The sequence below is a fragment of the Macaca mulatta genome, chromosome 3 (genome assembly GCF_049350105.2).
Source record: "Macaca mulatta isolate MMU2019108-1 chromosome 3, T2T-MMU8v2.0, whole genome shotgun sequence".
Classification (NCBI taxonomy): domain Eukaryota; kingdom Metazoa; phylum Chordata; class Mammalia; order Primates; family Cercopithecidae; genus Macaca; species Macaca mulatta.
The window spans coordinates 91050975-91064711 of record NC_133408.1 but is presented as its reverse complement, the minus strand read 5'-3'; the positions used below and the strand labels follow the sequence as shown (position 1 = coordinate 91064711).

Sequence of the window (13737 nt, the reverse complement as noted above, 5' to 3'; positions counted from 1 at the left end):
CCTGTGGAGTGGGTGCTGGAGCTGGGTGCCTTGGTTCCTGACACATAGGAAGTTCAGGACAAATGTTATTTGAAGTGCAATGTTTTAGCATCACCATATGAATAGTAGATGATCCTTCCTCACGCATATATTATAAAATCCTAAATTAATGCTGGAACATTTGATACCAACCAGAAGAGCCTCTCTGCTCAAGCTCACTCTGGATGCCCAAATCACCATCTCCAACCCCTACTTCTTTGTAGTCCTTTCTGTCTCAGACCAATTCAACTTGAATGCACATCCTTTCATAACCTCAAACTCAAATCTTACCCCAAAACTGTCTTTCCCAGTTTTCAACTTTTATTCATCTTCTTCTAGTTTGTCAGAATATAAACTCAGAATCAACACTACATCTTCCCTCTCTCCTTCATATTGTTGTTTGTTTTCTTTCCTGCCAATGCAATCCGGGGTGACTCTCAAAGCTGTCCTCTTTATTCTGCCTGTGGGTACAGGGAAGCAAGTACAAGTCAGTGCTATTTGGACTGCCTAAGGCATTCTGGGTTGAATTTGCATTTGGGCAAATGCAATGGCAGAGCGAAATGGATGACCTCTTCGCATACGGAGGAGCTGACAATGTCGCACAAATGAAAGATGAGACAGAGGCTCAAAAGGCAAGATAGAGGAAAAAAATGCCTAATTCCCGTAGACAACTCTTTTAGTTTTTAGTTATAATTGACAAATAATAACTGCATATTTATGGGGTATAAAGTGATATTGTGATACATGTGTACATTGTGGAATGATCAAATCAGAGTAATTAGCATACCCATCATCTCAAATATTTATCTTTTCTTTGTGGTGAGAATATTTACAATTCTTTTACTGATTCCAAAATATGACAACTTTTAAAGGTTTGGACCCATGTGGGTTTTTAGACAGCGAAGTAGCATAATCAGGTGTGCATTCTCAAATGATAAGGGATTGCACTGGGGTTGAGAGAAGTTAAACAGGAAAACTGGCCGATGTATCAAACCCAAAGGAAATATGAAAGGAGATATGCTGACACCTGAACAATTTCCTGTACCCCTTTGTAAGTTGTCCATGAGGAATGTTAGTCCACCTACACAGTCCTCTACAGATGTTTTCTATCTTGGCAGATGTCACCAGGATCCTTCCAGTTGTTCATACCAGAAATCTCAGAACTGCCCTTAGCACTTTACTTTGCCTTAGCCCACACCCATAATCAATCATCAATTTTCTGTCAAATTAGTCTTTCCATATGTCACAACGGGACACATACCTAACTTCTTTCTATCTCCCTATCTCCATCCCAGTTCATGGCATAGTTGCTTCTTGATTGGGCTACTGCAAGAGCAATCTAACTAGCCTCTCATTTTCCATTTTGCCCCCAAAAACCAATTCTCCAATTGGCACCTTCTAAAAGTACAACTAACTATGTCACTCCCCTGCTTATACAACTTCCATTTTCTACTCCCTTGGACAGGGTATTAAGTCCACATGGCTTCTGATGGGAGGGCCTCACAGACCCAAGTGGCCAAATGCAGAGCCCCTGTTCTTTCTCACTGTCAGATTTCCCTTTAATTCCAGAGAAACATGATATTAGCCAGAAGCTCTTTAAATATTTTGTCTCCAACATTCATTTCCTTATTAGTGGAACTGCCAATTAGACATAGATTATAGCTTCTTAATTTATCCTTTTCAATACAGCTTAGCATTCGTATTAATATTTTTCATTCCTTTCTCTTTTGAGCCATGTTCTGAATGAATTCCTCATTTTCAACCTTCAATTTACCAACTCTCTCTTTAGCCGAATCCACTCTAGACTTACTCTGTGTTTTATTGTTTTATCTTTCTGCTGTTGGTTTTTTTTTTCTTTTTACATTTTATTAACATATACAGTAGTCCCTCTTTTATTTGAGGGGCATATGTTCCAAGACTTCCAGTGTATGCCTGAAACCTCAGATAGTACTGAACCTGACTGCCATCAATCAGAACATGTTTCTCTTCATACCTTCCACCCCCAAATTTTATGCCTCTTGATCTTAACTAAGCATTCATCATACACTGTGGCCATAACTTTTGCAGTTTGAGGTTTGAGAGCAAAACTAGCATGAATTATTTTTCTTTCTCACAATTTCACAGATAGAAGATTCATTCTTACCATATGTCTTAGCAACTGATTTTTTTTTCCCTTCCCTAGTAAATCTAGACCTTTCACCTTTTCACTTAAAGGAAGCTTCTCTTGGGTATATCTGAAATGCCAGAATCACTAGTCTTACATTTTGAAGCCATTATTAAGTAAAATAAGGGCCACCTGGACACAAGTGCTGCCATACCATGACAGTTGATCTGATAACTGAAATGGCTACTAAGTGACTAACAAATGGGAAGTGTCTACAGCATGCATACGCTGGACAAAGGGGTGCTGCAAGTCCCGGAGGGACAAAGCAGGATAGTGCAAAATTTTATCACAGTACTGTGAACAGTGCACAATTTAAAACTTATGAGTTGTTTACTTCTGGAATTTTCCATTTAACATTTCAGACTGTAGTTGGTTGGGGAAAGCAAACCCACAGATAAGGGAAAGACTACTGCATTTTTCTGGTTGTTGTTTTTTTTTTTTTTTTGAGACAGGGTCTTGCTCTGTTGCCCAGGCTGGAGTGCAGGGGCATGATCTCGGCTCACTGCAAGCTCCGCCTCCTGGGTTCATGCCATTCTCCTGCCTCAGCCTCCCAAGTAGCTGGGACTACAGGCACCCACCACCATGCCCGGCTAATTTTTTTTTTTTTTTTTTGTATTTTTAGTAGAGATTGGTTTCACCGTGTTAGCCAGGATGGTCTCAATCTCCTGACCTCGTGATCTGCCCGCCTCAGCCTCCCAAAGTGCTGGGATTATAGGCATGAGCCACCGTGCCACCAGCGACTACTGCATTTTTCACTTATAAGGTATCTAGTTGGCTCTTTCTCATGTACACCTGTTCACAATTTATACCCATTTGCTTTGTCCTCATAATCTCCTGTTTGTGTAAATATTATGCTCTCTCTTTTGAAGAGATGTCTTTGAGGATACTCAACACACACTGATGTTAAGCTCTCTCCTGCTCTCTGTACTCCTCCACACTGACCAGAAGGAAGAGGTCCAGATAGGGTGGCAGCAGCAGATGTGACCAAGACCAGAAAATACAGACAAGTTTTCTGTGATGACTGATTGGATAACAAAGATGAGGGAGAAAAAAAGAGTCTAAAAGACACATGGTGTCAGCTTGAGCAAACTGGGTGTAGTTCACATCTGTCACCAAGAAAAGGAAAACATGAAGAAAAGCAAAACTGTATGGGTTTGAGGTGGGAGGAACAAGGACTGTTTTGAATATGCTGAGTTTGAGATACAAGAGCCATGCAGATGAGCAAGGCAGACAGGCAGATGGATGGTTGTTTATATAGGTCAGGGTGGTCAAGGAAGAAATGACAGCCGGAAATTATGAGCATCTCATGATTATGAGGCTGATCAATCCAAACAGATCACCACCAACTTCTCCCAGAGTAAGGATTCATCCATCATCATTTTGAGATGGTTTGTCTCAAAGTCACTGATTGTCTTTTAACTACAGATGGCTTTGATGGAAAGACACACAAAGATTTTCCTAAAGTCGGTATTTATAAAATGTAATAATGTATTTAGAATACGTGGTGCAAACGAGGCAAGGAATGTCTTCACCACTGCCATTCCTGTTCACATATTATTGTCTGTATCAATAGACAGAAAAAGTATCAATATCACTTATTTCCTTTACTCAACAAACACTCCTTTATGAGTTTACCACGTGCAGGCCCTCTGCTGGCGCTGGGGACACACTTGGCCCATGCAGAGCATCACACAGTGATTACAATGCTGACAAGTGAAGCCCTGTGGGATGTTGCAAGTTCTACACAGCAAGCGCCCTCATCCAGTCTGAAGAGTCAGAAAAGGCCTTAGAGAAAGGTCTAAGGAACTTACACTTCATCTGGGATGGAAGAATAAACAGGTGTTAGACATGCAGAGAACTGAGGAGGGTAATTTCTAGTTAAGAGAAAAATCACATTTTTAAAGACTTGAAGTGGTAATAAATTTGTGTTTGTGAAAGGAGAAAATGTTTGCATATGATGAGAACTCAGATGGTGGTGTTGGGGAACTCCACAGTGGCACTAAGCAAGGCAGTGCACTGGCAAGAGCTGGAGGCAGCCCGGGGCCCTGCCAACCACAGCAAGGACGTCTGGATTCTATTCTAGGTGCAATGGAAGCCAGTACAGAATGTTAGGCCTAGGGGAACGGATTGAAGGGGAAGGAAGAAGCATGGCCTGGCAGCCAGCTGTGATGCTACTGAAGCCACCTAGGGGAAATAAGCTAGAGCAGTGGCAGCTAGGACGGAAAAAGGATGGATGGACTCAAGCCCACTTAGGAGGCTGATTCTACAGGACTTGCTATTTGAGGGGCTGTGGAGTATGTGGGGGTGGGAGTCAAGCATGATGGTGATGCCACTGACCCATGAATGCATTTGATGGAAAGCTAGGAACAAGAAACTAGAAAAGCACATATTTTATTTGCCGGAGGCTGCTCTCATTTCCTTGGAGTTCTTGACACACTGCATATTGGTCAACGTACTCCTGAAGTACAAGCTGTTGTGTTCCTGGGTACCCAGAGTTCCTTCTCAACACTGAAATTCACATATTTAGATACTCTGCCACAATTAACCTGCTGACCTAACAGGAAAATAAGCACAAAGTGTAACATTCACAAAAGGTTCTAGAAATGTCAGCGGTCTTAGTCACGAAGTCTTAAGAAAACATAGTTAATAGGTGTGTTCTGAGTTGCCCAAACTTCTGAGTGACAGTGTTGTGGAAGGAAGTAGGACAGAAGAGAACCCCACCAGCAACCACCTACAGAGCAAACTAAAAATCTGCATTTCATCTGCAGAAGGAAAAGGAGAAAGGAAGAGTTCATTCTTGCTCAATTAAACTCGGCTCAGTTAAAGGGAGAGGTATGTTTGCTGTGTTTTTCTTCAAAAACATGGCAAATTTTTAAGATTTTATGAGGTTATTATATAGACTCTCTCATTAAAACCAGAAAAGGAAGTACCCAGTCACCTTATTTTAAAGGAAGTTTGAGAAATAACTGTTACATTACCAAATCCAAAAGTTGCAAAAATCAGACAAAGGATGACTATTCCTCTACCAATATCTTTTCACCTATTATGACAGTATGAAAGCAGTGGTGCAGTACCACACAGTCTTTCTTACACCTTTCTTAACTGGAGCAAAATGAGCTCTTAAAGCTATGTTTGTACTCTCTGTAAAGTAAGGAGAGACTAAAAATTTTTAGCACCATTTCCCTCATGGAGAAATTGAGGCACTACCTTTAAATGACTCACTAAAAGTTACTGCAGGAGCCAAAGGTAGCTTCTGTAGGGAGAGAGAGAAATTTCAAGGGCTTCACAGCAATGTTTTCAAATGTAGTTCCAACAGCATGAACATCACCAGGGGAGCTTCACAAAAACAAGGATCCCTGAACCTTGGATCACTACACAATGATCCTCTGTGTATTTTCAACATGTTTCATAAGTGATTCTGATACAGAAGCAAGCTCAGGAGGCCCTGACCTAGTCCATTCTTAACAGGAGGAGACTCAGTCCACCGCCCAAGAGACATTTGGCAATGTCTAAGCCTGGCCAACATGATGAAACTGTGACTCTACTAAAAATACAAAAATTAGCCAGGCATGGTGGCGGGCACCTGTAATCCCAGCTACTTAGGAGGCTGAGGCAGGAGAATTGCTTGAACCCAGGAGACGGAAGTTGCAGTGAGCCAGAATTGCACCATAGAACTCCAGCCGGGGCAGTAAGAGCAAAACTCTGCCTTAACAAGAATAAAACCAAAAAACTGCCTGGGTTTTAGTGTCATACAGTGCTAGATTCAAATCAGTACCTTCCTAACTGAGTAATCTTGGGCAAGTTAATGAACCTTTGAATAATTATGAAGTAGGGAGCCTAAGTCGATCTTGAAGGCTGTATAGTAAGGTGATGAAATACCACATGCAAGGCCTTCTGCTGCCTGCCACATAGTGTGTGGCGCTATTATTACTACTACTACTAATGAGCAAAACTCCATGTAAAGTACAAAAACTCAAATGGGTTTTACTCAATGAGATTTTCAAAGTCTCGTGTAAATCAAATTTATGCATATGGAATTATATCTTAAATATGCAATAGAAATATGGTAGTTGAAAAACTGCAGGCAATCGCACTTACCTAAAATGCATGCATCTGTTTTTCTTTTAGGGAACTAACCCCCTCCCAATATACTGGGGTAGGGGAGATGTTATAATTTTTCTGTTTGGAGAATGAGGACCACCAGTGTTTTATTCTTATCTTCACTGTTCAGAATTAAAACCTATTGTAGATACACAGTAATGGAGATCAATGTGATGAACCAAAGGATACAAATGTATGTAAGCCACAGGATGACCTCCAAGAGCTTATAATCTATTTCAAGAGAAGTGAGCACGAAAAAAGAAAAATGTGAATTACGTTATGTGTGAAATGTATTAACTGCAAATAAAAGCTACAGGCAAAGAAAATGGTATAAGAAATTAGAAAGCTGGAGAAAAGACTGCATTATAATGTGATCAGAAAACGTTTGAGTACAAAGGAGGCTCTCTGCAGTGCTTAGCAAAGCCAGGATTTAAAGCAGTGGAGAGCTGGGAGAAGGCAGGGGGCATTAAAGGTGGCATACTTTTAGAAGGAAACGGCAAGAAATGAAAAAAGACCGTGGATGTGCGGGAACAAGCATCTAAAGGAGCAGCTTCTACAAAATGGAAGGGTACCTGGGAATCACATACAGTGCCTGCAGACACTACCTTGGCCCAGGGGTAATTCTTATGAAATATATGGAAGGATACAAAGTCACCCTAAAGAATCTGACTAAAGTCTCAGAACACTAGAAAGCTCAAGAATCATCCATGTCTATTTTTTAAAACTGATAAACTTTTTTCAAACAAAATCTTCCCCCAAATCATCCACAAATGAAAATGGGACAATACAAAGGTACTGCAGCAGGAGTGAGTGAGGAGTGCCCAGAAGCCCTCGGCAGCCACCCCTCTGCCCCAAGCCATTTGAGAAGCAGAACTAAGGTTGAAAACTATGTATCTCTTCCCATTGCCCTTTTTGGGCCTGAATATGCTCACAACCTCTTCTCCAAGCATTTTTCTGATGCACACTTAGTAGAGATGATGGATCAATCCCCTCACCTGCTGAGATGGCCCGTGCTGGCTTTTCTTGAGCAAAAGTGGAATCTCTCTCCTAGTACAAATAGGATGGAGTTCCTACACTTGGGCCATGAAGAACACATCTAGGCAGGGTGTGGTGGCTAATGGACTGTAATCCCAGCACTTTGGGAGGCTGAGGTGGGAGGATCGTTTAAGTCCAGGAGTTCGAGACTAGCCTGGGCAATATGGCAAAACCCCATCACTACTAAAAATACAAAGATTAGCCAGTCATGGTGGTGCACACCTGTAATCCCAGCTACTCAAGAGGCTGAGGCAGGAGGATCTCTTGAGCCCAGAATTAGAGGTTGCAGTGAGCTCTGCTTGAACTATTGTACTCCAGCCTGGGTGACACAGTGAGAACCTGCGTCAAGGAAAAAAAAAAAAAAAAAAAGAACATATCTAAGGGTCCCTTCTCTGCATGATATAACCTCCAAAAGTTGGTAACACCTGTGAGACCCCTTTCTTCAGGTTAACATATGGGCAGTTTCACTAACCATTTGTCTCTTCTGTAGACAACTGAAGTTAGAAGTTAGAGAGGGGAATCATATATCCACCCAACAAAGAAATGAAACTAGTGAGTAGCTGGCAGGCCACGCTGGTGACGGGAACTGCTGTTATGTATGTAGGCAGAGGTGAAACTTTAACATCATGAGTGAACATGGACTCTAAGACAAAAAGTGTCGACAGTGAACACACAGACCAGAGGGCTTCGCACGGAGGCTGGAACTGATCTGGAAAGAAGAGGAACCAGGAAGGAAACAATCCCAGATGAATCAAACAAGGAGGAAGAATCTCAGGCACTGAAGCTAGAGGATGGGAGGGAGAGTTTCAAGAAGATGAGAATGAGCAACTTTGCTGAGTGTAACCGAGAGGGTGGGGACAACCAAGGCAGAGGTGCCACCAAAAAGGGGAGCCCTGTAAAGAGGTAAACTGTTGTTCGTGCAAAGATTAAAATAAGCATGGAACAACATCGATGGCATATACTGGAAACATTTAAATAAGCTTGGAATGGAAAAACAGAATAAAATACTACCAAAAGAGAGTTACTAGGTCAAGGGGAGGATTTTCCAAGGTAAGAACAGAAGAGTTCACTGTTGAAGACAGAGAAGAAGAAAAGAACAAGAGAAGAGAACATGGATGGGACAAAGCCCAGGTAAGGTGGAAAGGATGGGCTAAAATCTATGTGGAGCATTGGGGACTGGGATAAGCTGAAAGCACTGGAAACAAATTGGGACCACCTCTTCCCTCCTCTGCTGGCAGTAGAAGCAGCAAAACAAAACAGGAAGGCATGAGACAAAGGCATCAGGTAGTCTGTGGTGCCATGCAAATATGCAGGCAGACAAGTTCTAAGGCAAAGACAGAAGTGGTAGCTTTCTGGTCTGTGTCTTCCTTGAAAAGCAAGGCCTGAGGGGGCAGGGCAGGGACAGGAAATACTGGAGGCTTGAAGACTTTATGCAGGGAACAGAAAAGCTGCTGCTCAGAAATGGTGAGTGGCCAAGATGGAAAAAAAAAATCACAAAGTACTAGGGAGCCAGTGAGGATTCCATAGCACAAACTGGCTATGTGTCCAGTCAGGACACCTCTTTATTACCAGAGGATGCCTCCCACTTATCTTTTAATTTTGTCTCCTTCCTAAACATGTAAAAAGCTAGTCAGAGAAAGAATGAGAACAGAGGGCAACTGTTCACATGGAACTGCGGGTGAAAAGGAAAACCAGAGTACCTAATTTTCTAATCTAATGAGAATTTGTTTAAAACTAACAGCAATAATGGCTGCCTTTATTAAGGAATCACTCTAAACTATGCAACATGCTACATTCTTTTCACATGTTTTCTTTAATCTTCACAAGGACCATCAAAGTAGCAAATTAATATCCCAAAAAGACTAAGGCTCAACAAGGCTGAGATTTTCACAGAAAGCAGGGCTCCAGGACTGCTATGGTCTGAATGTTTGTGTCTCCCCAAAATTCACCTGTTTGAAACCTGGCCCCTATGGTAGTGGTATAAAAACATGCTTGACAGAGCCTGTTCGCCCCTTCTGCCTATGGGGAAACATACAAAGGCACCATCTACGAGGAACAAGCCCTCATCACACACCACATCCACTGTGCCTTGATCTTGACTTCCCAGCCTCCAGAACTGTGAGCAATAAATTTCTGTTGTTCGTAAATTGCCCAGTTTAAGGTACTTTGTTATAACAGCTGAAGGAACTAAAACAAGCATCCAGGTTTAAATGTCCTTGGAGCCTATACATGCCCCTTTTGCCACACTGCCTCTTACTACATGCTGCTTATCGAAGTGTTTGGGATTCCAGACTCTTGACCGAGAAACACATACATTATTCAGGACATAATAAGTTAACAAGAACAGTGGATGCGGGAGCCTTGATGTATCCAGACAACAAACATCCTCAGCCTCAAGTGGCCCCCCAAGCTTGAAATTCAACAATACATTGTGAAGGCAAGAGCAGGAGTCAGGAACCAGTGAGCTGGTAATTCTTTTGAGACCTTCCCGTGATACAGCGAAGTCCATGTGTAAGAAGCTCCTGGGGGGGTTTCCTGCTGAGTGGAAACACAGAATTTTCTCCTAAATATTTAGAAAGAAGAGAAACAAGTCCATCATGGGCAGACGTCCCTCTGACAACTCCAGGCACTGATGGAGGGTGGCTGAGCAGAACTGAGTACCTGATAAGATAATCACTACTCAGGAAGCGCCTCCTCCCAGTGATTCATTCATGAAGTATCTTTTCATTTTAAGGACTGTTCACCAGGCAAGGAGAAACCACAGTCAAAGACAGGCAGTTCCCAGTTTAATGACTGCTTCTCAAACTGTGGAAGCCCTTGGATTAGATTCATCTGGTGCTTATCACAGATGCAGAAGAAAGGCCCTGTCCCTGGCCAACAGAATCACGATCTCTGCGGCTGGGGCTGCATTTTGCACAAGGTGGTATATGCATATTGTATAAGTTCACTGGATGCTTCTTGTACACACTCAAGGTTGAGGACCACTGGGTTCAGTTGATAGACAAGCACAACACAATGTGGTAAGTGGAGGGGCACCCAAACTTTTGGGAGACAATAGAGCAGCAGTGCTTAACCCAACTTTTGGAAATGGTTTTTAGTGAAATAGCAGCTATCCAGGCTAAAAAGAAGCAAAGAGCTTTCTAAATGAAGCTAACATGCTATGAGAGAGAGAGAGGCAGGTTATGTGCTCTTTACTGAACAAGGTAGAAGGTAAGGAGAAAACCCAAGTAATGATCATTTCTTCTACTCTTCATTGCATGTGAAAACATACTTCTAATTCTCATGCCAACTTCTGACTCAATCAAGAAACATCTGACAGCAACACTTCCATAAGTCTCACTGTAATTCCGGCAACTGCAGGGCAAGAGTCTGGGTTCCTACCTGTCTGTCTAGGTTTCCATAAGTGATTAACAGGAGGCCTACAATTTAAGCAATTGTTTACACTTGTCATCTGTAAAATCAGAATAATCACCAAGAATCAGATAATGCAACATCATGTACCTCTTGATATGATGAGCCAAAAAGGACACATCATTTCTCTACATTTCTGCCAAAAATACAAAACTCGAATCTGATCAGTAGGATATGTAAGAGAACCTCAAACTGAAGACTTTTTCTAAAACAGCTGTCCTGTACTCTACAAAAACGTCAAGGTCACAAAAGGTAAAGACTGAGAAATTTCTAGAGATCAATGGAGATCAAAGAGATCTGACAATAAACATACTACATGATCCTGGATGGGATAATATACCATAGAGAAAATAAGGCCCTATAGAGGACCTTATTGGGACAACTGATGGAATTTGAATATGAATTACAAACTTTGAATTTGACGATAGCATTATACCACTATTCAATTTATTTCTGGTTTTAGAAATGTACTGTGATTATTATGTAAGAGAATGGTTACGATATTAGGACATACACACTGAGTGTTCAGGGGTGAAGGGGGATGGTGCTTCCAAGGCTCCATCAAATGATTCTGGAAAAGTAGGTACAGAGTTCTTTGTACTATCCTTGCAATTTTTGTGTGTTTAAAATTGTATCAACATACAAGTACTTGTCAAAGTTATCAGGCCATGAAAAACAAGGAAAGACTGAGAAATTGTCCAAAATGGAAGGAGACTGAGGAAACATGACAATTGGTATCCCTGGATTGGATCCTCAAACAGAATAAGGACATTAGTGGAAAATCTGATGAAATCCAAATAAAGTTGGTAGTTATGTTAATGTAATGTATCAACGTCAACTTCTTAGTTTTGACTAACGTAACAAGATTAAGATTTTAACCTGAGGGGAAACTGGAAAAAGGGTATAAATGTAAGCATACACAATCTTTGTAGCTTTCTGTCAATCTAAAATTATTCCAAAATAAACAGATAATTTAAAATATATACATTAAAACACACACATAGCAAAGGACACCTCCAAAGGCAGAGAACACTACACTCACCTCACAGGTAAGGAGGACTGTCTATTAAGAGCTGCTGTCTTAAAGCAGAGGTTTTCAAACTGCACTGACCATGGCAGAATCAGAATTAAATAGTTTACCAGAACCACTAAATTAGAGTCTCTTGGGATGGGACCACTGAAAACAGTTATTTCGAGTAAGTGCCTGGGTAGTTCTGATGAGTACCGGGCTTGGGCACCAGGTATCTAGCTCAGCAAGTCTCAGATTGAACTATGCACAGGGATACCCTGGGGATCTTGTTAAAATGCAGACTCGGTCAGGAGGTCTGGAATAAGACCAGAGATTCTGCATTTCTAATGTGCTTTCAGGTGATGCCCAAGCATGTGATCCAAAGCCCCACAGACTGAGAAGGGCAATGCAACAAGACAGAGGGCCCGAGTGCATGCCACTGCAGGGCATTCAGGACCTCTACACGTGTGTGAGACCAACTTCTATCTCATTGAAGCCATCGGTCTCTCAGGCTGTGGCCAAACCTAATCCAAACTACATTTAGTCTGCACCAAGTATCTCCAAACATTTTCTTAAGGTAAATTTTAACTAGCATCTCAAACCACACATGAAAGCAGATAAGCATCTGTTGCCTGACTCAAAAGTATCCGAAACTATTAGGCATCTCTACTCTTCTCTATTTGTATAGGTTGCTTCTTGAGTCACTAGAAAACTACCTTAGACAGCAGTTAAAATGACAATGATGTGTGGTCTGATGACAGCTTTTTTGACAAAAATCCCAAAAATTTACCCTTTCTTACATTTAAGTTTAAGTTCAATTAATTCTGATCTGACCCATATAATTCATTTTAATGATTCCTTTGGATTCACACAATTCCATATAACTCTTGCATTGATCTGCCGCCAGATAATAAAATCTGATCAGGAAAAAAATTGTAAATCATAATCGTAAAATAGCATAGAGAACATAAAGATTGGAGTTGCCATGGTATTATAATTTTTAAAATGTAGAAAGCCATTTAGAACCCTATATTATATACATTATAAAACCCGTAAGTATATATTAGGTCTCAACCTTTTATTTCTTAAATCATTTGCTCTTGAATGACTACAGTAAAGTGAGGACAAAATGAACCATTCCGAGATAACCTATAATCAAACAGTGCATGAGAATCACACCATACAATTCTCAAGACTCAAGTTAAAGGATGTCTTTATGGGTCAAACCACTTTTATAAGTCTTCTTGATATTTTTTAATTCAATAAACACTTGTTGAGTATTTACTTCATGGCAGACAATATGCTAGACACATAGTGAATTTTACACTAAAAATAAAAATTACAATTGGCTGAAATCCAAGACTGAACCCTTCTATACTAATTTCATTATAAAACTATTAATGTAACAAAGTATCAGTGCATTTCGCTGCTTCTGCAAAAAATGAAGAAAAAAGTGATTTTAAAAATTAAGTTTTGTCTTGTCTGTGTTCCAACAATCTGCACATATTCATGTGTCATGGCAAGGCAGGGATGGGGCAGCCTCCACTGTGTCAACTGCCCAGGGCCCGATCCACTTGTCCCTCCCACCTCCTTCCCAGCTTCAGACACAAATCCTGCATTGACACAATCCAAGTGGATGCTGGAAGAGTATAAAAACTCCATCCATCACTATTATATGTGCCACAGAGATCAAGCTACATTGCAACTATTACTGCACAGATTTTTCAACACAGCTAGAGGAAGAAAGGGAGAAGAGCGAACTATCCAAAGTCTATGAAAATTCCCATATAGAAAGGAAACTGAAAATAAACACCCAAGGCTGTCACGTTACTAACCTGATCAATTTCCATGAGTTTGGGGTAGGCGCCCGGCCATTCTATGGCCACCTTGACGATGTCCGCGGGTGGCGGCATTGTAAGCCCCCAAAATGTTCAAAGCCAGTGGGACTGGGGATCCTACAGTGTAAACGGCCACACGTGTCTATACCTAATGAGGAATG

The 13737-nt window shown here is 41.2% G+C and overlaps 1 protein-coding gene across 6 annotated transcripts in view; it reads right to left on the bottom strand.

The window, feature by feature from the left end:
- Positions 1–13737, bottom strand: part of ELMO1 (engulfment and cell motility 1) — a 575941-nt gene that overhangs the window by 455071 nt on the left and 107133 nt on the right. For all 6 annotated transcript variants that reach the window (XM_015133709.3, XM_077995014.1, NM_001257647.1 and 3 more), the window contains 1 exon segment: positions 13574–13724. In XM_015133709.3, coding sequence (XP_014989195.1) covers positions 13574–13651 — 78 coding nt within the window. In that variant the 5' untranslated portion in view covers positions 13652–13724.